Source organism: Tachyglossus aculeatus, chromosome 21 (assembly GCF_015852505.1).
Source record: "Tachyglossus aculeatus isolate mTacAcu1 chromosome 21, mTacAcu1.pri, whole genome shotgun sequence".
In the NCBI taxonomy this organism is placed as follows: domain Eukaryota; kingdom Metazoa; phylum Chordata; class Mammalia; order Monotremata; family Tachyglossidae; genus Tachyglossus; species Tachyglossus aculeatus.
In genome coordinates this window covers 1350192-1377395 of record NC_052086.1, presented here as the reverse complement: position 1 = coordinate 1377395, position 27204 = coordinate 1350192, and the positions used below count along the sequence as shown (strand labels likewise).

The 27204-nt window shown below is 51.2% G+C and overlaps 1 protein-coding gene across 5 annotated transcripts; it reads left to right on the top strand.

The window, feature by feature from the left end:
* The first annotated feature begins 14376 nt into the window (after positions 1-14376).
* Positions 14377-19002, top strand: LOC119942699 (protein png1-like). Of its 5 annotated transcripts, none has more exons than XM_038763595.1 (7): positions 14377-14448; positions 15419-15650; positions 15766-15889; positions 16280-16434; positions 18360-18424; positions 18607-18711; positions 18857-19002. In XM_038763595.1, the coding sequence occupies exons 2-7, from the start codon at positions 15429-15431 to the stop codon at positions 18906-18908; spliced, it is 723 nt and encodes a 240-aa protein (XP_038619523.1). In that variant the 5' UTR covers positions 14377-14448; positions 15419-15428; the 3' UTR covers positions 18909-19002. The 5 variants fall into 5 exon arrangements, with proteins under 5 accessions (XP_038619523.1, XP_038619522.1, XP_038619521.1 ...); XM_038763594.1 differs by having other exon boundaries at positions 18848-19002; XM_038763593.1 differs by having other exon boundaries at positions 18564-18711.
* Positions 19003-27204: the final 8202 nt, after the last annotated feature.

Sequence of the window (27204 nt, the reverse complement as noted above, 5' to 3'; positions counted from 1 at the left end):
TACAAGGTGATCAGGTTGTTCCACGGGGGGCTCACAATCTTAGCCCCCATTTTACAGATAATAATAATGGTGATGGTATTTATTAAGCGCTTACTATGTGCAAAGCACTGTTGTAAGCGTTGAGGGGGATACAAGGTGATCAGGTTGTCCCACGGGGGCCTCACAGTCTTTGTCCCCATATTACAGATAATAATAATAATAATGATGGCGTTTATTAAGTGCTTACTACGTGCAAAGCACTGTTCGAAGCGCTGGGGAGGTGATGAGGTTGTCCCACGGGGGGCTCACAGTCTTAATCCTCATTTTCCAGATGAGGTCACTGAGGCCCAGAGAAGTGAAGTGACTTGCCCAAAGTCACACAGCTGACAAGTGGCGGAGGCGGGATTAGAACTCATGACCTCTGACTGCCAAGCCCGGGCTCTTTCCACTGAGCCACGCTGCTTTTCTGATTTGTGGGTGACCCTGGGTGTGGATCTGTGGGTGACTCTGGGTGTGTATATATGTATATATGTTTGTACGTATTTATTACTCTATTTTATTTGTACATATTTATTCTATTTATTTTGTTTTGTTTTGTTGTCTGTCTCCCCCTTCTAGACTGTGAGCCCGCAGTTGGGTAGGGACCGTCTCTCTATGTTGCCAACTTGGACTTCCCAAGCGCTTAGTACAGTGCTCTGCACACAGTAAGCGCTCAATAAGAGAAGCAGCGTGGCTCAGTGGAAAGAGCCCGGGCTTTGGAGTCAGCGGTCATCGGTTCGAATCCTGTCTCCACCACGCGTCTGCTGTGTGACTTTGGGCAAGTCCCTTAACTTCTCTGAGCCTCAGTTCCCTCATCTGTAAAATGGGGATTAAGACTGTGAGCCCCACGGGGGACAACCTGATCACCTTGTACAGTGCTCTGCACATAGTAAGCACTTAACAAATGCCATCATCATTATTATTATTATTAATAAATACAAATGAATGAATGAATGGATTTGTGGGTGACTGCTCTGCACACAGTGAGCGCTTAACAAATGCCATCATTATTATTACTATTATTAATAAATGCGATTGAATGAATGAATGGATTTGTGGGTGACTGCTGTGCACATAGTAAGCGCTTAACAAATGCCATCATCATTATTATTATTATTATTAATAAATACGATTGAATGAATGAATGGATTTGTGGGTGACTGCTCTGCACATAGTAAGCGCTTAACAAATGCCATCATCATTATTATTATTAATAAATACGAATGAATGAATGAATGGATTTGTGGGCGACTCTGCTCTGCACATAGTAAGCGCTTAACAAATGCCATCATCATTGTTATTATTATTAATAAATACGAATGAATGAAAGAATGGATTTGTGGGTGACTGCTCTGAACATAGTAAGCGCTTAACAAATGCCATTATTATTATTATTAATAATAAATACGAATGAATGAATGAATGGATTTGTGGGTGACTCTGCTCTGCACATAGTAAGTGCTTAAAAAAATGCCATCATCATTATTATTATTTTTAATAAATACGAATGAATGAATGAATGGATTTGTGGGTGACTGCTCTGCACATAGTAAGCGCTTAACAAATGCCATCATCATTATTATTATTATTATTATTAATAAATACGAATGAATGAATGAATGGATTTGTGGGTGACTCTGCTCTGCACATAGTGAGCGCTTAACAAATGCCATCATCATCATTATTATTATTAATAAATACGAATGAATGAATGAATGGATTTGTGGGTGACTCTGTCTGCACATAGTAAGCGCTTAACAAATGCCATCATCATTATTATTATTATTAATAAATACGAATGAATGAATGAATGGATTTGTGGGTGACTCTGCTCTGCACATAGTAAGCGCTTAACAAATGCCATCATCATTATTATTATTATTCATAAATACGAATGAATGAATGAATGGATTTGTGGGTGACTGCTCTGCACATAGTAAGTGCTTAACAAATGCCATCAGCATTATTATTATTATTAATAAATATGAATGAATGAATGGATTTGTGGGTGACTCTGTGTGCGAATTTGTGGGAGACTCTGGGTGGATTTGTGTGTGACTCTTTGTGTAGATTTGTGTGTGTGTGTGTGTGTGTGTGTGAGAATGTGTGAGAGAGAAAGAGAAATCTGTGTGTGTGTGTGTGTGTGTGTGTGTGTGAGAGAGAGAGAAATGTGTCCACGTGTGTGAAGCTGGTTGACTTTTCAACATTCCCTTACAAAAATCTCTCTCTTTCTCTGTCTCTGTCTGTCTTGCCTCAGTACCAGAATAATTTTTCTGTAACCGCCCCCCCGATACCCTATCGACTTCACAGACCAGCCCCCCTCAGGCCCTGGCCTTAATTAATTAATTAATCTTGGTATTTGTTAAGCACTTACTCTGAGCAAAGCACTGTTCTAAGCGCCGGGGAGGTTACAAGGTGATCAGGTTGTCCCACGGGGGGGGCTCACGGTTTTCATCCCCATTTTCCAGATGAGGGAACTGAGGCCCAGAGAAGTGTAGTGACTTGCCCAAAGTCACCCAGCTGACAGTTGGTGGAGCCGGGATTTGAACCCATGACTTCTGACTCCTCTCCATCACCCCCACCTTATCTCCTTCCCCTCCCCACATCACCTGTATATATGTATAGATGTTTGTACGGATGTATTACTCTATTTATGTACTTTATTTGTACATATTTATTCATTTTATTTTGTTAATATGTTTGGTTTTGTTCTCTGTCTCCCCCTTCTAGGCTGCGAGCTCGCTGTTGGGTAGGGACCGTCTCTCTATGTTGCCAACTTGGACTTCCCAAGCGCTTAGTCCAGTGCTCTGCACACAGTAAGCGCTCAATAAATACGATTGAATGAATGAATGAATGAATGAGTCCCAAGCCCGGGCTCTTTGCACTGAGCCCCGCTGGCTCCCGCCCCTTCCCGTCTCCCTCCCCCGTTGTCCCTTTCCTCCTCTGTCCCTGTCCTGTCTCTTCCTGCCCACCTCCTCCCTGCCCCTTTCCCTGCTCCTGCCTCTCTGCCCCTCTCCCTGCCCTTTCCAGGCTCTCTGCCCCTCTCCCTGCGCTTGCCAAGTTCTCTGCCCCACTCCCTGCCCTTGCCAACCTCTCTGCCCCCTGCTTGCCCTTTCCAGGCTTTCTGCCCCTCTCCCTGCACTTGCCAAATTCTCTGCCCCTCTCCCTGCGCTTGCCAAGCTCTCCGCCCCTCTCCCTGCCCTTTCCAGGCTCTCTGCCCCTCTCCCTGCGCTTGCCAAGCTCTCCGCCCCCTCCCTGTGCTTGCCAAGCTCTCTGCCCCTCTGCTTGCCCTTTCCAGGCTCTCTGCCCCTTTCCCTGCATTTGCCAAGTTCTCTGCCCCTCTCCCTGTGCTTGCCAAGCTCTCTGCCCCTCTCCATGCCCTTGCCAAGCTCCCTGCTCCTCTTTCTGCCCTTGCCAATTTCTCTGCCCTCTCCCTACGCTTGCCAAGCTCTCCGCCCCTCTCCCTGCACTTGCCAAGCTCTCTGCCCCTCTTCCTGTGCTTCCCAAGTTCTCTGCCCCTCTCCCGGCACTTGCCAAGCTCTTTGCCCTCTCTCTGCCCTTGCCAAGTTCTCTGCCCCTCTGTTTGCCCTTTCCAGGCTTTCTGCCCCTCTCCCTGCACTTGCCAAGTTCTCTGCCCCTCTCCCTGCACTTGCCAAGCTCTCTGCCCCTCTCCCTGCACTTGTCAAGCTCTCCGCCCCTCTCCCTGCACTTGCCAAGCTCTCTGCCCCTCTTCCTGTGCTTCCCAAGCTCTCTGCCCCTCTTCCTACCCTTGCCAATTTCTCTGCCCTCTCCCTGCGCTTGCCAAGCTCTCTGCCCCCTGCTTGCACTTTCCAGGCTTCCTGCCCCTCTCCCTGCGCTTGCCAATCTCTCTGCCTCTCTCCCCGCGCTTGCCAAGCTCTCTGCCCCTCTCCCTGACCTTTCCAGGCTCTCTGCCCCTCTCCCTGTGCTTGCCAAGCTCTCTGCCCTTCTGCTAGCCCTTTCCAGGCTTTCTGACCCTCTCCCTGCGCTTGTCAAGCTCTCTGCCCCTCTCCCTGCCCTTACCAGGCTCTCTGCCCCCTCCCTGCGCTTGCCAAGTTCTCTGCCCATTTCCCTGCGCTTGCCAAGTTCTCTGCCCATTTCCCTGCGCTTGCCAAGCTCTCTGCCCCTCTGCATGCCCTTTCCAGGCTTCCTGCCCCTCTCCCTGTGCTTGCCAATCTCTCTGCCTCTCTCCCTACGCTTGCCAAGCTCTCTGCCTCTCTCCTTGCGCTTGCCAAGCTCTCTGCCCCTCTCCCTGCCCTCCCTGCACTTGCCAAGCTCTCTGCCCCTCTCCCTGCCCTTGCCAAGCTCTCTGCCCCTCTCCCTGTGTTTGCCAAGCTCTCTGCCCTTCTGCTAGCCCTTTCCAGGCTTTCTGCCCCTCTCCCTGCACTTGCCAAGTTCTCTGCCCCTCTCCCTACCCTTGTCAAGCTCTCTGCCCCTCTCCCTGCCCTTGCCAAGCTCTCTGCCCCTCTGCTTGCCCTTTCCAGGCTTTCTGCCCCTCTCCCTGCACTTGCCAATCTCTCTGCCTCTCGCCCTGCCCTTGCCAAGCTCTCTGCCCCTCTTCCTGCCCTTTCCAGGCTCTCTGCCCCTCTCCCTGCACTTGCCAAGCTCTCTGACCCTCTGCTTGCCCTTTCCAGGCTTTCTGACCCTCTCCCTGCACTTGCCAAGTTCTGTGCCACTCTCCCTGCCCTTGCCAAGCTCTCTGCCCCTCTGCTTGCCCTTTCCAGGCTCTCTGCCCCTCTCCCTACACTTGTCAAGCTCTCTGCCCCTCTCCCTGCTCTTTCCAGGCTCTCTGCCCCTCTCCCTGCCCTTGCCAAGTTCTCTGCCCCTCTGCTTGCCCTTTCCAGGCTTTCTACCCCTCTCCCTGCCCTTGCCAAGCTCTCCACCCCAACTGTGCGCCTCTCCATGTGCCCCTCTCTGCCCTCCCGCCCCCGGAGGCCCCCGGGACCACCCCAGCTCTTCCCCCCCGGGGATGCGGAGTTGGGTCCAGAAGCTGGCCCGGGGCCTGACCCGCTCCGGCCTGGCTCTGGGACAGAGGGGATGGGAGGAAGGAGGGTCAGGAGGGGCCCCAGCGTTGGGCGGGGGGCAGCGGCCTGTGAAATCCGCATTCCTGACCAGCGGGGCGGAAACCACGGTTTTGTTCTGGGGAAGAGATGGCGTTTCCCTGGGCCCACCTTGGGGCACAACTGGGAGGCCGCAGAAATGTTTGATCCGGGCCTGGCGTCGGGCCTGGGTTGGAGCCTTACTGAAAAACTGGGGGGTCAGTTGTCTGGGCGAGACCACCGTGATGCCGGCAATCAAGAGACGGGCAGCTGGTTTGAAGCAGAGTGATAGTAATCAATCAATCAATCAATCAATCGTATTTATTGAGCGCTTACTGTGTGCAGAGCACTGGACTAAGCGCTTGGGAAGTCCAAGTTGGCAACCTGTAGAGACGGTCCCTACCCAACAGTGGGCTCACAGTCTAGAAGGGGGAGACAGAGAACAAAACCAAACATACTAACAAAATAAAATAAATAGAATAGATTTGTACAACTACAATAAATGGATAAATAAATAGAGTAATAAGTATGTACAAACATATATACATATATACAGGTGCTGTGCGGAAGGGAAGGAGGTAAGACGGGGGATGGAGACGGGGAGAGGAAGGAGGGGGCTCAGTCTGGGAACTTGCTAAAAAAATTAATGTTGGCATTTGTTAAGCGCTTACTTTGTGCAAGGCACTGTTCGAAGCGCTTATTATGTAATAATAATAACAATAATGGTATTTACTAAGCGCTTACTATGTGCCAAGCACTGTTCTAAGCACTGAGGTAGATACATGGTCATCAGGTTGTCCCACGTGGGGCTCACAGTTTTTTTACTTGTACGTATCTATTCTATTTTATTTTGTTAATATGTTTGGTTTCGTTTTCTGTCTCGCCTTCTAGACCTCTAGACCGTGAGCCCACTGTTGGGTAGGGACTGTCTCTATATGTTGCCAACTTGTACTTCTCAAGCGCTTAGTACAGTGCTCTGCACACAGTAAGCGCTCAATAAATACGATTGATTGATTCATCCCCATTTTACAGATGAGGGAACTGAGGCACAGAGGTTTTTTTAATGGCATTTATTAAGCGCTTACTATGTGCAGAGCCCTGTTCTAAGAGCTGGGGAGGTTACAAGGTGATTGGGTTGTCCCACGGGGGGGCTCACAGTCTTCATCCCCATTTTACAGTTGAGGGAACTGAGGCACAGAGTTTGTTTTTTAAATGGCATTTATTAAGTGCTTCCTATGTGCAAAGCACTGTTCTAAGCACTGGGAAGGTTACAAGGTGATTGGATTGTCCCATGGGGGGCTCACAGTCTTAATCCCTATTTTACAGATGAGGGAACTGAGGCTCAGAGAAGTTTTTTTTTAAAAAATGGAATTTATTAAGCACTTCCTATGTTGCCAGCTTGTACTTCCCAAGCGCTTAGTACAGTGCTCTGCACACAGTAAGTGCTCAATAAATACGATTGATTCCTATGTGCCAAGCACTGTTCTAAGCGCTGGGGAGGTTACAAGGTGATCGGGTTGTCCCACGGGGGGCTCGCAGTCTTCATCCCCATTTTATAGATGAGGGAACTGAGGCCCAGAGAAGTGAAGTGACTTGCCCAAAGTCACCCAGCTGACAAATGGCGGAGCAGGGATTAGAACCCATGACCGCTGACTCCAAAGCCTGGGCTCTTCCCACTGAGCCACGCTGCTTCTCAGTGTCTCTCCCCCCTCTCCACTGCACGCTCCTTGAGAGCGGAGGTCACCTCTACTTTCATTCATTGCTTTGCACATAGTAAGCGCTTAATAAATGCCATTATTATTATTATTATTATTCATTCATTCAGTCAATCATATTTATTAAGCACTTACTCTCTGTAGAGCACTGTACTAAGCGCGTAGGAAAGTACGGTATAGCAATAAGGACTGACAATCCCTGCCCACTGCGAGCTCACAGTCTAGATTGAGAAGCAGCGTGACTCAGTGGAAAGAGCCCGGGCTTGGGAGTCAGAGGTCATGGGTTCTAATTCCGGCACTGCCGCTAGTCAGCTGGGTGACTTTGGGCGAGTCACTTAGCTTCTCTGGGCCTCAGTTCCCTCATCTGGAAAATGGGGATTAAGACTGTGAGCCCCACGTGGGACAACCTGATCACCTTGTATCCATCCCAGTGCTTAGAACAGTGCTTTGCACATAGTAAGCGCTTAATAAATGCTATTTTAAAAAAGTGCTTTGCACATAGTAAGTGCTTAACAAATGCCATTATTATTATTATTAGATTTCTATTAAAATTTTGGGCAAGTACAATACAACAGAGTCGTAGAGTGTTCTGCAGCCTGGTGTAGTGGAAAGAGCACGGGATTTGGAGTCAGAGGTCATGGGTTCAAATCCTGGCTCTGATAACTGTCAGCTGTGTGACTTTGGGCAAGCCGCTTCACTTCTCTGGGCCTCAGTGACCTCATCTGGAAAATGGGGATGAAGACTGGGAGCCCCATGTGGGGCAACCTGATCACCTGGTAACCTCCCCGGCGCTTAGAACAGTGCTTTGCACATAGTAAGCGCTTAATACTGAGCCACGCTGCTTCTCTGGGGATGTAGAAGGGAGTGGGAGAAGAGGAAAGGAGGGTCAGGGAAGGCCTCCTGGAGAAGATGGGCTTTCAAAAAGGATTTGAAGTGGGGGGAGAGTGATCCCAACGGAGCCCCAGGCCCAACTCAGCTCCTGGTTGGGAAGCGGGCTAAAGGTGGGAGCGGTGAGGGGGTGTCCCCAAGCCGGGCCCATCCTGAGATGAATGATAACCCTTGCCTCCCCCCTCCCCGAACACAGGGTCCAAGGGTCAAGCTCGCCGGGGGCACGGGGTTGCCATGGGAACGGTGACTTGCTCTCCCAATCCTGAGATTCCTGGTTGGTGGGAATGTGGGGGCCTGGGATTAATCAGTTGCAGAGGCCGGGAGACGAGTTGTCCTCCTCCCCGAGCCCGGACTCCAGGAGGAGCCTGGACAAAGCCCCCTTTCAGCCCCAGAGGCCGGGGTCGGGGGGCAGGGGGATGCTGGGGTCTCCGGGGGCCTCGGTCTCCAATGGCCGGAGGGATCGTGACCCGCGCGGGGCTCGGGGGGCCTGGGCCGAACCCTGGTCACGGAATCCAGATCAGATCCTGATACGATCCCACCCCGGCTCAGCCCCATCGTAGCCCCGGCCTGGTCCGTCCTAGCCCAGCCCCAGTCCCTCATTCCCAGCCCAACCCCGGGCCTTTGAGCCCAAGCCTCTGAACTGGACTTCATCATCATCAATCGTATTTATTGAGCGCTTACTGTGTGCAGAGCACTGTACTAAGCGCTTGGGAAGTACAAATTGGCAACATATAGAGACAGTCCCTACCCAACAGTGGGCTCATGTCCACAGTTGTAAATTCTTTTTCTGTGTCTGTCTCCCCCTCTAATAATAATGACGGCTTACTAAGTCCAAAGCACTGTTCTGAGCGCTGGGGGGGTTCCAGGGCGATCAGATCGTCCCACGTGGGGCTCCCAGCCTTCATCCCCGTTTTCCAGATGAGGTCACCGAGGCCCAGAGAAGGGATGTGACTTGCCCAAAGTCACACAGCTGACAACTGGCGGAACTGGAATTTGAACCCATGACCTCCGGCTCCGAAGCCCGGGCTCTTTCCTCCGAGCCGCGCCGCTTCCCTAGATAGTAAGCGCTTTGTGAGCGGGGAATGTGTCTGTTTATTGTTATATTTTCCCCAGCCCTTAGTACATCATCAGCATCATCAATCGTATTTATTGAGCGCTTACTGTGTACAGAGCACTGTACTAAGCGCTAAGTACAAGTACAGTGTTCGGCACACAGCATGTGCTCGGGGAATACGATCCACCGACTGGCTGTCTTGGACACAGAGCCCTGCCGGTTTGGATTCGCACATTTTTCCACATTTTTCCATTGTGCAGCTGCCTGCCACGTGTCTTGGCACCTGGGCCCGAACTTTGCCCCTGGGGCCACCAGAATTTTTTTTTTTTAATAAAGGCATTTATTAAGCGCTTACTATGTGCAAAGCACTGTTCTAAGCGCTGTGACCCCCACCCCATAGCTACCCTGGCCCCTCCCAGGACACATCACCCCATCCACCAGCCTCAGAGCTCCTGTGGCTGTCATTTCATTAATTAACTTACTCGCTCATTATTTGCTTACTTTTTCCTCTTACCAGTTATGTAGAGAAGCAATGGGGCGTAGTGAACAGATCCCAGGCCTGGGAATCTAGACTGTGGGTAGGGGCCGTCTCTATATGTTGCCAACTTGTAATTCCCAAGCGCTTAGTACAGTGCTCTGCACACGGTAAGCGCTCAATAAATATGATTGAATGAATCAGAAGGACCGGGGTGTTCTAATCCCGGCTCCGCCCCATGTCGATATGTCCACTTCTCTGGACTTCAGTTCCCTCATCTGGAAAATGGGGATGAAGACTGTGAGCCCCACGTGGGACAAACTGATGACCTTGTATCTACCCCAGTGCTTAGAACAGTGCTTGGCACATAGTAAGCACTTAACAAGTTCCGTTACTACTATTATTATAAGTACCACCTTTCCCTTCTCACTATACGGGTACTTTTTTTATAATGGTATGTGTTATTAAGCGCTTACTATGTGCCAAGCACTGTTCTAAGCATTCGGTGAATTGCAATCAAGCAGTAGTATTTGTGGGGCACTTAGTACAGAGCCCTGGATGGAGCACCCGAGAGAGTCCAGCAGCCGGAGGAGACACCAGAGCTCCGTTCTAAAGAGGGAGTCAAACGCGCGATAATTTACAGTTATGAGGAAGAAGAGCTCCAAAACAGCAGAACGTGTAAGTCGGTAGATACAAACCTGCCGCGGGTGACTGTGAGTCCCAGAGGGTGGAAAATCAGGGAGGACGACACACGGAGAAAAGAAACGGGGAAAGCCGGGATGTGGTTCGCAGAGGTGTCCATCTGTTTATTTGCCGGGGAGGTCTCTGTTCACCGGGGAAGCCTGTTGTCAGGCTGGGGATAGTAATAATAATAATAATAATGATGGTGATGGTATTTGTTAAGCGCTTACTATGTGCCAAGCACTGTTCTAAGCGCCGGGGTAGATACGCAGGTTGTCCCACGTGGGGCTCACAGACTTCATCCCCATTTTCCAGATGAGGTGACTGAGGCCCAGAGAAGTGAAGTGATTGCTCAAAGTCATGCAGTTGATACGCGGCCGAGCCGGGATGAGACCCCGCGACCTCCGGCTCCCAAGCCCGGGCTCTTTCCACTGAGCCACGCTGCCTGGGCCTGTCCCCTCATTCATCCAGTTGTATTTATTGAGCGCTTACCAATCAATCAATCAATCAATCATATTTATTGAGCGCTTACTGTGTGCAGAGCACCGTACTAAGCGCTTGGGAAGTACAAGTTCTCGTAATCTATAGGCTGACGGAAGGGGAGTCTCCCCGGGTTGGGGTTTTGTCACGCGTGACTCGCCCGGGGAGATGATGATGATGATGGCATTTATTAAGCGCTTACTATGTGCAAAGCACTGTTCTAAGCGCTGGGGGGATACAAGGTGATCAGGTTGTCCCCCGGGGGGCTCACAGTCAACCCCCATTTTACAGATGAGGTAACTGAGGCCCGGAGAAGTTAAGTGACTTGCCCAAGGTGGGAGCGGGCCCGAAATCCTGGCCCCTCTGCACGCGTGGCGGGGCAGGGGAGGGAGGGCAGCCGGCGGGAGGACCATGGGGGGAGAAATCCCAAACCAGGTGGGAACGGCTCAGGGTCTGGAACCGCTCAGCCCAGGCCGAGGGGCCGAGGGGCCGCGGAGATCAAAAGGAAACACCTCCCCCCTTCGCCCTGCCTGGGCCTCTCCCTCCCGAGGCCCCCCAACGTGGGCGGCCCACCGTGACCTCCAGGGGCCGAAGGGCCACGGCCCGGTGGCCGGGGGGTGGGCAGGACCCCGGGGGGCCGGAGAAGGGGGACAGCCTCAGAGAGGGGGCCAGGCCAGCCTCGGAACCAAACTTGGCGTGTGCAAATGGAGGCCGTGGGTACCACGTGTGCAAAGCCTTGCGTTCGCACGTCCGTGCTAGTGGCGGCCCTCAACCGCTATCAACCGGTTGATCACGCGCACATCTGCCGGGGTGCGGATGAAAAGGGCCTGGCGGGTCCCCCTTCCCAGACCCCCGGGCCAACCTCCCTCCGGTCCGGCCTGGCTGCGCCCCTGTTCCTGCCCCTGCCCCCCGAAAGGCCTATGGAGGTGGAGCCCACCAAGGAGTTCAAAGCGACAGATTCCTGCCGGGCAGGGAAGGGCAGGCCGTCGGGCCCACCGCCGACACCGGAATGCCAGGAATGTGGGGCCGGGGGCCGGGAGCTGGGGGCCCGCGATCGCCCGGGCCCGGAGAGAGCCCCTTCCCCCCACCAGCCAGGCAGCCAGAAACTCCACACTCATGCCCACCCAAACCCAGGAGGGCAACAATGCCCACAGTACACACTTATAGACAAACACACACCCCATCCTCTATCTCTCTCCCTCCATGCCCAAGGGAGGGGGCTTCGCCGGGCAGAGGCCGTGCCAAGGACAGAAATTGCCCGGAAAGTCGTCTGGGTGGTCCAGCGACCCCCCCCCCCAGCCCGGCCCGAAGGGCTGAAACTTGTAACCGCTTTTTTGGAGCATTTCATCCCCCCCATTTCCCACCCCCAAGCACTTTATTATTATTATTATGGTATTTGGTATTAACAGTGGTATTTGTTAAGTGCTTATTACGTGCCAGGCACTGTACTAGAAAAGCAGCGCGGCTCCGCGGAAAGAGCCCGGGCTTTGGAGTCCGAGGTCCTGGGTTCAAATCCCGGCTCCGCCGATTGTCAGCTGGGTGACTTTGGGCAAGTCACTTCTCTGGGCCTCACTGACCTCATCTGTAAAATGGGGATTAAGACTGGGAGCCCGGGCTTGGGAGTTAGGGGTCGTGGGTTCTAATCCTGGCTCCGCCGCTTGTCTGCTGTGTGACTTTGGGCAAGTCACTCACTTCTCTGTGCCTCAGTTCCCTCATCTGTAAAATGGGGATTAAGACTGGGAGCCCGGGCTTGGGAGTCAGAGGTCGTGGGTTCTAATCCCGGCTCCGCCGATTGTCAGCTGGGTGACTTTGGGCAAGTCGCTTCTCTGGGCCTCACTGACCTCATCTGTAAAAGGGGGATTGAGACTGGGAGCCCGGGCTTGGGAGTCAGAGGTCGTGGGTTCTAATCCCGGCTCCGCCGCTTGTCTGCTGTGTGACTTTGGGCAAGTCACTCACTTCTCTGTGCCTCAGTTCCCTCATCTGTAAAATGGGGATTAAGACTGTGAGCCCCCCGTGGGACAACCTGATCACCTTGTAACCTCCCCAGCACTTAGAACAGTGCTTTGCATGTAGTAAGCGCTTAATAAATTGCCATTATTATTATTATTATTATTATTATTATTATTATTACTAAGCGCTGGGATGGATACAAGCAAATCGGGTTGGACACAGTCCCTGTCCCACATGGGGCTCACAGTCTCAACCCCCCAGAGAAGCAGCTTGGCTTAGTGGAAAGAGCCCGGGCTTGGGAGTCAGAGGTCATGGGTTCTAATCCCGACTCCACCGCTTGTCAGCTGCGTAACTTTGGTCAAGTCACTTCACTTCTCTGTGCCTCAGTGACCTCATCTGTAAAATAGGGATAAAGACTGCGAGCCCCATGTGGGACAACCTGATGACCTTGTATCTCCCCGACAGTGCTTGGCACCTAGTAAGTGTTTAACAAATGCCATCATTATTATTATTATTATTTTATAGATGAGGTCACAGGCCCAGAGAAGTGAAGTGACTTGCCCAAGATCACACAGCAGACAAGTGGCTTTCAAACTCGGGAGTTGGGCTGGGGGGGTGGGGGGCAGGGGTTATTCTTCCACTGAGGCCCAGAGAGGTTAAATTCCTTGGCCAGGGTCACACAGCGTCCTTGGAGCCTGAAGACGCGGGCCTCCAGGCATCGGAAATCCCACCGTTGCGGGGGCGTCCCAACCACCACAGACAATGACTGTCCCCCGCTTCAAAGCCTTATAATAATGATGGTATTTGTTGAGCGCTTACAACGCGCCAAGCACTGTTCTAAGTGCTGGGGTAGATACAAGGTGATCAGGTTGTCCCACGTGGGGCTCACAGTCTTAATTCCCATTTTACAGACGAGGTAACTGAGGCACAGAGAAGTGAGTGACTTACCCAAAGTCACACAGCAGGCAAGCGGCGAAGCCGGGATTAGAACCCACGACCTCTGGCTCCCAAGCCCGGGCTCTTCCCACTAAGCCACGCTGCTTCTCTAGGAAGGCCCACCACCTCTTAGAGGCCTTCCCTGACTAAGCCCCCCTTTCCTCTCCTCCCACTCCCTTCAGCGTCACCCAGACTCCCTTTATTCAATCAATCAATCGTATTTATTGAGCGCTTACTGTGTGCAGAGCACTGTACTAAGCACTTATTCATCCTCCCCCAGCCCCACACCCCTTATCTCCACATCTGTCATTTATGTCTATATTTATTTCTATTACTATCCGTCTCCCCCTCTAATAATAATAATAATGATGGCATTTATTAAGCGCTTACTATGCGCAAAGCACTGTTCTAAGCACTGGGGAGGTTACAGGGTGATCAGGTTGTCCCCCGGGGGGCTCAAAGTTTTAATCCCCATTTTCCAGACGAGGTCACTGAGGCCCAGAGAAGCGAAGTGACTTGCCCCAAGTCACCCAGCTGACAGCTCATCATCATCATCATCAATCGTATTTATTGAGCGCTTACTATGTGCAGAGCACTGTGCTAAGCGCTTGGGAAGTACAAATTGGCAACATATAGAGACAGTCCCTACCCAACAGTGGGCTCACAGTCTAAAAGGGGGAGACAGGGAACAAAACCAAACATACTAACACAATAAAATAAATAGAATAGATATGTACAAGTAAAATAAATAAATAAATAGAGTAATAAATATGTACAAACATATATACATATATACAGGTATATATGTATATACATATAACAGTTGGCGGAGTCGGAATTAGAACCCATGACCCCCGACTCCAAAGCCCGGGCTCTTTCCACTGAGCCACGCTAGATGGTAAGCTCGTCAAGGGCAGGGAATGTATCTGTTTGGTGTTGTTCTGTCTTCTCCCAAGCGCTTAGTCCAGTGCTCCGCACACAGTAAGCGCTCAGTAAATACAATGGGATGACTGAATGAATGAATGGGAGGGGGCAGAGGGGTGCTGTCTGAATCAGGCGATGACCCCTTAGGCATTGTCACATCACGGGCTGCTGGATTGGCCCGGGGCCCCCCGAGGGGTGGTGGGCTTCCACCCCAAGGGCACAGTGGCAGCCGCCCACCTATTTAGCCCTGAAGATCCCCGGGGGGAACAGGTGCCCCTGCCCCAACCCCTGACCCCTTCTCTCAGTGCCCCACTTCTCCCCACCCTGAGGTGCCCTCTCCCCCCGACCTTCCCCTTCCCCTCTTTGGCCGCTCCATTTCTCCCCACCCTTCCCTCCTCATCCCGAGCCTCTCATCTCCGGCCCTCCCATCCCCAAGTCTCCCATTCCTGGTCCTCCTATCCCCAGCCTTCCCATTCCCAGCCCCAGCTCCCCCATTCCCGGCTTTCCTGGCCTCAGCCTTCCCAATTCAATTCAATCCAATCGTATTTACTGAGTGCTCACTGTGTGCAGAGCACTGTACTAAGAGCTTGGGAAGTACAAGTTACAAGTACAAGTTCCCAGTCCCAGCCTTCTCAGCTCCGGCCCATCTCCAGCCCTTCCAGCCCCAGACCTCCCATTCCCGGCCCTCCTACTCCCGACCTTTCCACCTCCAGCTCTCCCGGCTCCGGCCCTCCCATCCCTGGGCCCGGCCCTCTCATTCCCAACCCTCCCATTCCCAGTCTTCCGGGTCCGGCCCTATCATCCGAGGGCCTCTTATCCCCGGGGCTTCTCATCTCCATCTTCCCATCCCTTGTACCCCCAGTTCCAGTCCTCCCATCCCCGGTCCTCCGGTCCCCAGCTCTCCCATTCCCAGCACTCCCAGGCCCAGTCCTCTTATCCCCGGTCCTCCTATCCCTGGCCTTCCCACCCATGGTCCTCCCGGCCCTCCCAGCCCCGGCCCTCTCATTCCCAACCCTCCCGTTCCCAGTCCTCCGGGTCCGGCCCTATCATCCGAGGGCCTCTCATCCCCAGGCCTCTCATCCCCATCTTCCCATCCCTTGTACCCCCAGTCCCGGCCCTCCCATTCCCAGCACTCCCAGGCCCAGTCCTCTTATCCCCGGTCCTCCTAACCCTGGCCTTCCCACCCACGGTCCTCCCGGCCCTGGCTCTCTCATCCCGCCCCCCGTGCTTGCCCCCGCAGGGCGGGGCCCATGGAGGTTCTGGATGAATACGACGCTCCGGTGCCGCTCCGGGCCACGTTCTGCCAGCTGATCTCCACCGAAACCTTCGAGCGGCAGGCGACGACCCACACGAAGCGGGCCCTGCGCCGCCTTTTCCGTAGCCTGGACCGCGACCCCGCGCTGGCCGAGCGGGTCGTGCGGTGGCACAAGCAGCGGGAGCGGGAGGGCCGCGGCTGGGCCTCCTTCGTCAAGGTGCACGGGCCTCCGGGCCGGGGTCCCGGGCCTGGACAGACGGATCGGTTGGGGGGGCGTCGAGGCCGGGCTTCGGCCCCCGGGACGCCCCTAGCCCCATTCCCCGTCTCCCCAGGCCAGGCTGTGCCAGGCCCTGCAGGGGGATTTCAACTACAGCAACCGCATGGACGCGGCCGAGGAGCGCTGGAGGCTGGACCAGCTGAAGCGGGAGATGCAGAGAGTCTACATCTACACCCGAGGTGACCACCCCACACCTCCCCGCGTTGCCCCCAAACCGCCCCCCGCCACCGACCGCCCCGACCGCTGCCTGATTTGGGTGATGGAACATCCTCTGGGGTTCCCCGACTGCATCACCCATCCTCCCTGCCCCGAGATCGGGCCTGCACGGTCCTCCACACCTGCTCGGGGTCAGCCCGGCTCATCTGGCGCTCCGCTTATCGGCTGTGTGACTTTGGGCCGGTCACTTCACTTCTCTGGGCCTCGGTTCCCTCATCTGTAAAATGGGGATGAAGATCGGGAGCCCCACGTGGGACAACCTGATCACCCTGTATCCCCTCAGAGCTTAGAACAGTGCTTTGCACATAGTAAGCGCTTAACACCATCATTATTGTGATTATTCTGCGCGGCAGAGCCGGGGCACAGTCGGAAGAGACGGAGGCATCAGGGAGCTGTGCCGGCCGCGGACCCCACGCTGTCTCCGGCACCACCCGGGCCCTCCAGCGTGCCAGCCCCGGTCTTCATGCCAAAGGTGTTCGGCCCCTTCCCGCCGCCAACCCACCAGCAGGTCTGCCTCCTTGGGTTCCCATCCCATCTCTGGCCCGGATCCATGAGTCTGGAGAAGCCTCTATTTCCCCAGGGGATCCCCACTCTTCCCTGTTCCCTCTGCCTCACCCCCCAATCCCTCTCCTCTGCTCCCTCCGTCCCACTCTCTTGCCCCCCCTTTCCCAGTCTTCCTTACTTGCTTCCCCCTTCTCTAGGGGAAGCAGCGCGGCTCAGTGGAAAGAGCATGGGCTTTGGAGTCGGAGGTTGTGAGTTCAAATCCCGGCTCCGTCACTTCATCAATCATCAATCGTATTTATTGAGCGCTTGCTATGTGCAGAGCACTGTATTAAGCGCTTGGGAAGTACAAATTGGCAACATATAGAGACAGTCCCTACCCAACAGTGGGCTCACAGTCTAAAAACAGTCACTTGTCAGCTGTGTGACTTTGGGCAAGTCACTTCACTTCTCTGGGCCTCAGTTCCCTCATCTGGAAAATGGGGATTGAGACTGTGAGCCCCCCGTGGGACAACCTGATTACCTTGTATCTACCCCAGCGCTTAGAACAGTGCTTTGCATATAGTAAGCGCATAACAAATACCAACATTATTATTATTATTATTACTTCCTGACTCTTCTGCTCCACTCTCCCCTGTTCCCTGCTCCCCTGCTCCCTCCACCCCTCTCCCCATTCCCTCCTCCCTCCTATTCCCTATTCCTTCCTCCCTCCACCGCCCTCTTCCAAGCTCTGCTCCCCTCTTCCCTGTTCCCTCTGCTCCTCTCCCCTGCTCCCTTCTCCCTCATCCCCCTCCCTCCTAGTTATAGTAATAGCATTTATTGAGTTTCCCCCTGAATGCAATGTGCCCTTATATTAACTGCTTAGGAACTAGAAAACAAGCAAGTGTCCACAATCCCCGTCCACAAGAAGCCAATTCATTCATTCATCATTCAATCGTATTTATTGAGCACTTACCGTGTGCAGAGCACTGTACTAAGCGCTTGGGAATCAATCGATCAATCAATTGTGTTTATTGAGCGCTTACTGTGTGCAGAGCACTGTACTAAGCGCTTGGGAAGTCCAAGTGGGCAACATCTAGAGACGGTCCCTACCCAACAGTGGGCTCACAGTCTAGAAGGGGGAGACAGAGAACAAAACAAAACATATTAACAAAATAAAATGAATAGAATAAATATGTACAAATAAAATAGAGTAAGAAATACATCCTCCCCAATCCTCTAATGGGGAAGATGGACACAGAGAAGCAGCGTGGCTCAGTTGAAAGAGCACGGGCTTTGGAGTCAGAGGTCGTGGGTTCAAATCCCAGCTCCGCCAACTGTCGGCTGTGTGACTTTGGGCAAGTCACTTCACTTCTCTGGGCCTCAGTTCCCTCATCTGTAAAATGGGAGGTTTAAGACTGTGAGCCCCCCGTGGGACAACCTGATCACCTTGTGACCTCCCCAGAGCTTAGAACGGTGCTTTGCACATAGTAAGTGCTTAATAAATGCCATCATTATTATTATTATTAGACATAGAAGTATTTATACACTGAGTAATCAAAACATCAATGTACGGTTGAAGAGATTATACATATATTTATATATTTAAAATCGTTCGGGCTGAGGAAGGGTATCAGAAAGGGCTAGAGATGGCTTTATTTGATTTGGCATGCTGAGAATAATAAGAATGGGGGCATTTGTTAAGCATTTTCTACGTACCGTGGGGAAGAGGTAGGAATATCAGGTTGGACACAGGCCCTGCCCCTCCTGGGGTTCACAGGCCAAGTGAATTAATTGGGCTCTCTCTCCGTTTCTCTTCCTCCCTCCTTGCCTCCGTCTCTCCGTCCTCTTCTCCCTCCCTGCCCACCGCTTCGCCCCGGATGCTCCTTCCGGGTGTCCCCCCTTCTCTTCTCTGCCCCGCTCTCCCTCCCGTCCCTCTCTCCCTCCTCGCAGGGCGAGAACGCATCCCTTCCAGAGCTGAAACTGACCTGCACCAACTCCTCAGCTCACCCCCAGAGGTTGGGCAGGGTGCGGAGGGGGCTCGGCGGTGGCACCGGGGTTGGGCTGGGGCCGGGGGCCGGTCCGACGTCCACTGTCCCCGGCCCCCGGATCCCATCCCTGGTTCTCCGGACCCTGATCCCAGTGTCCCGGCCCCAGCCCTGGCCTCCGCCGACCCCCTGATTCCTCCCACGTCCCACAGCGGCCTACTGAACCTGACCCCGCTGGTTCTCTACCCTGGAGGCTTCCGCTCCTCCCGTCTGCCCGGCGGCCCCAACAAGGCCCGCGGGCCCTGCACCTATCCGCGGTACGCTGCCCCCCGGACCCCAGGGTGGGTGGGAGAGGTGTGAGAGGGGCTGGGGGCTCGCCACGGGGAAGGCCGGGCAAGGATGGAGGGTTTGGAAGGGGAGAAGCGTGGGCCTCGCTCCCTGACCGGTGCCCAGATGTCCCAGCCCCGGCCCCAGCGCTGGCTCCCGCCCGAAGGATGACGCAGACAGCGACTGAACAGGCCCGGACCTCCGCATCCCCGGACCCCGACACCCTGGGAGCCCGGACCCTCGACGCTAAGGATCAGAGATCATTAAATCTTCAGACGCTGGCCCTGGGGCCTCCAGCGTGTGGTCGGAGGGAAGCAGGGCCGGGGGGCCGGGGCTTGGGAAAGAGGGGTCTTTCCCCTTTGTCCCTGCTCTCCGGTGGCCAGGCTGGAGGGTGGACGTGGGCGAGGCGGCACGGGACGGCCTTGGGGGGTCCAAGCAGGGCCGTGACACCGTCAGGGACTTGGCGGTGTCGGGGCGGCCCCCAGGACTTCACCGCGACCCCTTTCCTACCCTCGACACCTCCACACTGTTCTAAGCGCTGGGGCTGATACACAAGTCAGTTTGGACACGATCCCTGTCCCCCGCGGGGCTCACGCTCAACCCCCATTTTACAGACGAGGGAACCGAGGCCCAGAGAAAGGAAGTGACTTGCCTTAGGTCACCCGGCAGACGTGGGGCGGAGCTGGGATTAGAACCCAGGTCCTTCCGACTGCCGGGCTCGTGTGTATGTGCGTGGGAGGACTGGAACCAGGGCCTGGATGCCAACTTGGTCCACACCCCGACTTCGCCCACCCAGACAGAGCCCGCAGGGGGGCCGCATGACTGCTCTCTGCCCCCGGACCCCCCTACCATGGCAAAGACTGGTAGGGAGGTGCACTGGTATCCCCAGAGGGGGAAGAAGCACAGAGACACCCGACTACTAATCCTGGCCAGGTCAGCAGTCCTCCCTTTGAGCCCTCGGGCAAGTCACTGATGGGGTCTGTGCCTCCTGGGACAGTCAGCTATTCATTAATAATAATAATACCGGCATTGATTAAGCGCTTACTATGTGCAAAGCACTGTTCTAAGCGCTGGGGAGGTTACAAGGTGAGCAGGTTGTCCCACGGGGGGGTTCACCGTCTTCACCCCCATTTTACAGATGAGGGAACTGAAGCCCAGAGAAGTGAAGTGACTTGCCCAAAGTCACCCAGCTGACAAGGGGCAGAGGCGGGATTTGAACCCATGACTGCTGACTCCAAAGCCCGCTCTCCTTCCACTGAACCACTTTGCTTCATTGCACTCCTACTCGATGCAGAACACTGCGCTGAGCGCTAGGGATAATAATAAGAAGAATGATGGTATTTGTCAAGCGCTTACTATGTGCCAAGCACTGTTGTAAGGGCTGGGGTAGTTACAAGGTAACCAGGTTGTCCCACGTGGGGCTCACAGTCTTAATCCCCATTTGACAGATGAGGAAACTGAGGCCCAGTGAAGTGACTTCCCCAAGGTCACACAGCAGACAAGTGGCGGAGCCGGGGTTAAAACCCATGACCTCTGACTCCCAAGCCGGGGCTTTTTCCACTAAGCCATGCTGCCACTCAAGTTAGTAATAGTAATAATAATAATGGCTTTTGTTAAGCGCTTACTCTGTGCAAAGCACTGTTCTAAGCACTGGGGAGGATACAAGGTGATCAGATTGTCCCACAGGGGGCTCACAGTCTGCATCCCCATTTTACAGATGAGGGAACTGAGGCCCAGAGAAGTGAAGTGACTTGCCCAAAGTCACCCAGCTGACAAGTGGCAGAGCCGGGATTTGAACCCATGACCTCTGACTCTCAAGCCCAGGCTCTTTCCACTGAGCCACGCTGCCTCTGGAGTTAGTAGCTGCCATCCCTACCCTCAAAGCGCTTACCCAGCTGGGACGACAGATTCACCCAATCATTCATTCAGTCACATTTATTGAAACTTACTTTGTGCAGAGCACTGTACTAAGCGCTTGGGAGAGTACACTGTAACAATAAACAGACCCATTCCCTGCCCGCAAAGTGTTTCCAGTTTAGAGGGACATTAGCTCCTTGAGAGCAAGGATCATTTTTACCAACTCTACTGTGTTAGAGTCTCCTAAACTGTCAAAATTGTGCTCTGCCCGCATGTGCTCAATAAATATCAATGATGGATAATTGATAGCTAGGAGGAGAAGGAGGAAGCATTCAGTCAATTAATGGTATTTATTGAGCGCTTACCACCTGCGGAGCATTAGACTAAACGATTGGGAGAGGAAAAGAGTAGCCCTGATCTCTGCTCACAGCAGGGCAGGGAGAGGGTCATCAAATTAGATTAAGGATTGGCAAAATCATCAATCGTATTTATTGAGCGCTTACTATGTGCAGGGCACTGTAGTAAGCGCTTAGCGTGTAAGGATCTTTTACATAAGTATCAATGGGGCTCAGGTGTGGATCGAAGAGGCGAAGGGAGACACAACCAAGTGCATTCACTAATGCAGAAGGGAGGGTGGGAAGACGATTGTCAGCTGTGTGACAGTTGGCGGAGCCAGGATTTGAACCCATGACCTCTGACTCCAAAGCCCACGCTCTTTCCACTGAGCCATACTGCTTCTCTTCTCACCTGTCCACTCGTCGACCCCCGGCCCACGTTTTCCCCCGTCCTGAAAAACCTTCCCTCCACACATTCGCCAAGTTATCTCTCTTCCTCCCTTCCAAGCCTTACTGAGATCTCACCTCCTCCAGGAGGCCTTCCCACACTGAGCCCCCTTTTTCCTCTCCTCCTCCCCACCCCTCCCGCCACAGCACCTGTATATATGTTTGTACCGATTTATTACTCTATCTATTTTACTTGTACATATTTGCTATTCTATTTATTTGGTTAATGATGTGCATTTAGCTTTAATTCTATTTGTTGTGACCACTTGACATCTGTCCACATTTTATTTATTTATTTACTTGTACATATATGCTATTATATTTATTTTGTTAATGATTTACTTATTTATTTATTTACTTGTACATATCTGCTATTCTATTTATTTGGTTAATGATGTGCATTTAGCTTTAATTCTATTGGTTGTGACGACTTGACATCTGTCCACCTTTTATTTATTTATTTATTTACTTGTACATATTTGCTATTCTATTTATTTGGTTAATGATTTACGTATTTATTTATTTACTTGTACATATTTGCTATTCTATTTATTTGGTTAATGATTTACTTATTTATTTATTTGTACATATTTGCTAGTCTATTTATTTGGTTAATGATGTGCATTTAGCTTTAATTCTATTGGTTGTGACCACTTGACATCTGTCCACATTTTATTTATTTATTTATTTATTTACCTGTACATATTTGCTATTCTATTTATTTGGTTAATGATTAACTTATTTATTTATTTACTTGTACAGTTTTGCTATTCTATTTATTTGGTTAATGATGTGCATTTAGCTTTAATTCTATTTGTTGTGACCACTTGACATCTGTCCGCATTTTATTTATTTATTTATTTACTTGTACATATTTGCTATTCTATTTATTTGGTTAATGATTTACTTATTTATTTATTTACTTGTACATATTTGCTATTCTATTTATTTGGTTAATGATGTGCATTTAGCTTTAATTCTATTTGTTGTGATGACTTGACATCTGTCCACATTTTATTTATTTATTTATTTACCTGTACATGTTTGCTGTTCTATTTATTTTGTTAATGATTTACTTATTTATTTATTTACTTGTACATATTTGCTATTCTATTTATTTGGTTAATGATGTGCATTTAGCTTTAATTCTATTGGTTGTGACCACTTGACATCTGTCCCCATTTTATTTATTTATTTATTTATTTATTTTATTTTGTTAATAGGTTTTGTTTCGTTGTCCATCTCCCCCTTCTAGCCTGTGAGCCCGCGGTTGGGTAGGGACCGTCTCTATATGTTGCCGTACTTCCCAGGCGCTTAAGCACAGGGTTCTGCACACAGTAAGCGCTCAATAAATCGGATTGAGTCAATGAATGACGACGTAAATATGTACAAGTAAAATAGAGTACTTATTATTATTATTATTTATTACTGTCGGGTAGGGACCGTCTCTATGTGTTGCCAACTTGTATGAATGACAGTGCTTTGTACACAGTAAGCGCTCAATAAATACGATGGAAAAAGTGCTTTGTACACAGTAAGCGCTCACTAAATGCGATGGAATGAATGAGTGAATCACATCTACCAGTCTGTTGTATTTTTCCAAACATTCAATAAATACTATTAATTGATTGATCGATTTCTTCTTGCTCTTCAGTGCTGCTCTCACAGCTTCTCTATATGTCGCCAACTTGGACTTCCCAAGCGCTTAGTCCAGTGCTCTGCACACAGTAAGCGCTCAATAAATATGATTGAATGAATGAATGAATGCACAGGGTATTTGCTCAATCGATACTGTGGATAAATCGATCTCTCTTTCTTGGAAATCCAAACCATCAACTTGTACAACTACTGGTTGCCTTCAACTTCTGTCCCCCTGGCTCCACTTTGAGGTGTTTTTTTTTTAAAAAAGGCATATGTTAAGCACTCAGTATGTGCCAGACACTGTACTAAGCACTGGGGGAGATACAAGCTAATCAGGTTGGACACAGTAACTGTCCCGAATGGGGCTCACAGTCTCAATCCCCATTTTACGGATGAGGGAACTGAGGCCCGGAGAAGTGAGGTGACTTGCCCAAGGTCACCAAGAAGACAAGTGGCAGAGCTGGGATTAGAACCCAGGTCCTGCTGATTTTCAGGCCCGTGCTCTAGCCACAAGACAACTTTATTTGTACATATTTATTCTATTTATTTTATTCTGTTAATATGTTTTGTTTAGTTCCCTGTCTCCCCCTTCTAGACTGTGAGCCCACTGTTGGGTAGGGACCGTCTCTAGATGTTGCCAACTTGTACTTCCCAAGCGCTTAGTACAGCGCTCTGCACACAGTAAGCGCTCAATAAATACGATTGAATGAATGACAACTTGACACCCGTCTGCATGTTTTGTTTTGTTGTCTGTCTCCCCCTTCCAGACTGTGAGCCCGTTGTTGGGTAGGGACCGTCTCTATACGTTGCCGATTTCTACTTCCCAAGCGCTTAGTACAGTGTTCTGCGCACGGAAAGCGCTCAATAAATACGATTGAATGAATGAATGAATGAGATGGGAGGAGGGAAAATGAGGGTCTAGTCAATCAATCAATCAATCAATCGTATTTATCGAGCGCTTACTGGGTGCGGAGCACTGTACTAAGCGCGTGGGAAGTCCAAGTTGGCAACATCTAGAGACGGTCCCTACCCAACAGTGGGCTCACAGTCTAGTCGGTCTGTCTCTATATGTTGCCAACTTGGACTTACCAAGCGCTTAGTACAGTGCTTTGCACACAGTAAGCGCTCAATAAATGCGATTGATTGATTGATTGATTGATTCAAAGACTGGGGTCTTGGGTTCTTTAATCCATCCTGCTTTCTCCTGTCCAGATCACCACCTACTGTGTGCAAAGTACAATAGAAGGCGTCGATACAATCCCTGCCTTCAGTGAGCTTACAATCTAGCGGGAGATCCCGACCCTTAAAAGAATGAATAAAGAAGCAGCAAGGCCTAGTGGGAAAAGCACGGGACATGGAGATGGGAAATCTGGATTTTAATCCGGGCTCTGCCGCTAAAGCGATGGCAAAGAGGAGCCGTGATTGGGTCAGGAACAGGACAGTGACAGGACAGCGCTTAGTACAGTGCTCTGCACACAGTAAGCGCTCAATAAATACGATCGATTGATTGACAGTGATAAAGGGAAGCTCAATTTCCTCATCGGTGATCCAGGGAGTCAGTACCTCCCTTCTAATAATAAATAATAACGATGGCATTTATTAAGCGCTTACTATGTGCAAAGCACTGTTCTAAGCGCTGGGGAGGTTACAAGGCAATCAGGTTGTCCCACGGGGGGCTCACAGTTTTCATCCCCATTTTCCAGATGAGGGAACTGAGGCCCAGAGAAGTGAAGTGACTCGCCCAAAGTCACACAGCTGACAAGTGGTGGAGCAGGGATTCGAACCCATGACCTCTGACTCCAAAGCCCGGGCTCTTTTCCACTGAGCCACGCTGCTTCTCTGACCCTGAGCTCCACGTGGGGAAAAAGCTGTGTCTGATCTGATTACAGTGTCTATCTCAGCGTTTAGCGCGGCGGTTGCACATAACGCTGAATAAACGCCCTCGCCTGCTGTGTGGCTTTGGGCAAGTCACTTCATTTCAGCGTGGCTCAGTGGCAAGAGCCCGGGCTTTGGAGTCAGAGGTCGTGGGTTCAAATCCCGGCTCCACCGCTTGTAAGCTGTGTGACTTTGGGCAAGTCACTTCACGTCTCTGGGCCTCAGTTCCCTCTTCTGGAAAACGGGGATGAAGACTGTTAGCCCCCCGTGGGACAACCTGATCACCCTGTAACCTCCCCAGTGCTTAGAACAGTGCTTTGCACATAGTAAGCGCTTAATAAATGCTATCATTATTATATTATTGTTATTTCACTTCGCCTCACTTTCCTCATCTGTAAAATGGGGATTAAGTCTGTGAGCACCATATGGGACCTAGGTCGTGTCCTACCTGATTGACTTGTTTCTACCCAGCCCATAGTCCTGTGCCGGGCACGTAATAAGTGCTTATCGGACGCTATTAAAAAATAACAGTAGTTATTATTCATTCATTCACTCATTCGATCACATTTATTGAGCGCTTACAGTGTGCGAAGCACTGTCTTAGACGCTTGGGAGGGTACAGTGTAACAACAAGCAGACACATTCCCTGCTCACAACAAGCTCGCAGTCTAGAGGAGGAGACAGATATTAATATATTGTAAATCACCGGTAACAGGGACTAATAAAGTATATTATTGATTGATTGATTGATTGATTGATTATATGATCTTTATGTCAGTACTACTGAGGTCTGAAAGCTTTCCAGGGCTACTGAGAAGATAAACTGAGGAAACCTCAGAAGAAGCAGCAGAGTAGCCTCACGTAGACAGCTCAGGTATGGGAGTCCGAAGGATATGAGTTCTAATCCTGACTGTGCTACGGGTCTGCTGTGTGACCTTGGGCAAGTCACTTCACTTCTCAGTGCCTCAGTTTCCTTTCCCGTACAATGGGGATTAAGACGGTGAGCCCCGTGTGGGTCACGGACTGTGTCCAACCTGATGAATTTGTATCTCCCGCAGTGCTCAGTGCTTGGCACATAGTAAGCGCTTAACAAATACCGTTAAAAAAAGGAACTCCCTTCCACCTCACACTGAAAGTTAGTGCTCAATAAATACGATTGATCAATTGATTGGTTGATTGATTGATTGAAAGCAGCGTGGGTCAGTGGAAAGAGCCCGGGCTTGGGAGTCAGAGGTCGTGGGTTCAAATCCCAGCTCCGCCACTTGTCTGCTGTGTGACTCCGGGCAAGTCGCTTCTCTGTGCCTCAGTTACCTCATCTGTAAAATGGGGATTAGGACTGTGAGCCCCGCATGGGACAACCTGATGACCTTGCATCTTCCCCAGCGCTTAGAACAGTGCCCGGCACATAGTAAGCGCTTAACAAATACCATTAAAAAAATGGTACTGAACCTCACACTGAAAGCAGAGTGGCTCAGTGGAAAGAGCCTGGGCTTGGGAATCAGAGGTCATGGGTTCTAATCCCGCTCCACGACTTGTCTGCCGTGTGACTCTGGGCAAGTCGCTTCTCTGTGCCTCAGTTATCTCATCTGTAAAATGGGGATTAAGACTGTGAGCCCCACGTGGGACAACCCGATGACCTTGCATCTTCCCCAGCGTTTAGAACAGTTTTATTTGTACATATTTATTCTATTTATTTTATTTTGTTAATATGTTTTGTTCTCTGTCTCCCCCTTCTAGACTGTGAGCCCACTGTTGGGTAGGGACCGTCCCTATATGTTGCCAACTTGGACTTCCCAAGCGCTTAGTACAGTGCTCCGCACACAGTAAGCGCTCAATAAGTATGACTGAATGAATGAGCAGTGCCTGGCACATAGTAAGCGCTTAACAAATGCCATCATCATCATCACCATCATCATCATTTAGTCGCCCCAGCCCCACAGCACTTATTGTTCATATCGGTCATTAATTGATTTTTTAAAAATATCTGTCTCCCCCTCTAGACTGTAAGCTCATTGTGGGCAGGGAATGTGTCAGACTGTATGCTCCCGAACGCTTAGTACAGAGCCACGTGCTCAATAAATACTTTTGATTGTGATGTCGTTGTGGGCTTATTGTTTATTGTTCTACTGTACTTTCCCCAGTGCTTAATACAGTGTTTCGCACGTAGTAGGAGCCCAATCAGGGAGATTGAATGAATGAATGAATGAATGAATGAATGAATGAATGAATGAATGAATGAAGGGGCAGGCGTCGCCGCACTGGGGCGTCGGGGCGCGCCTGCGCAGTGCAGGGAGTGCGCATGCGCAATGCGGAGCCCGCGCCTTGTGT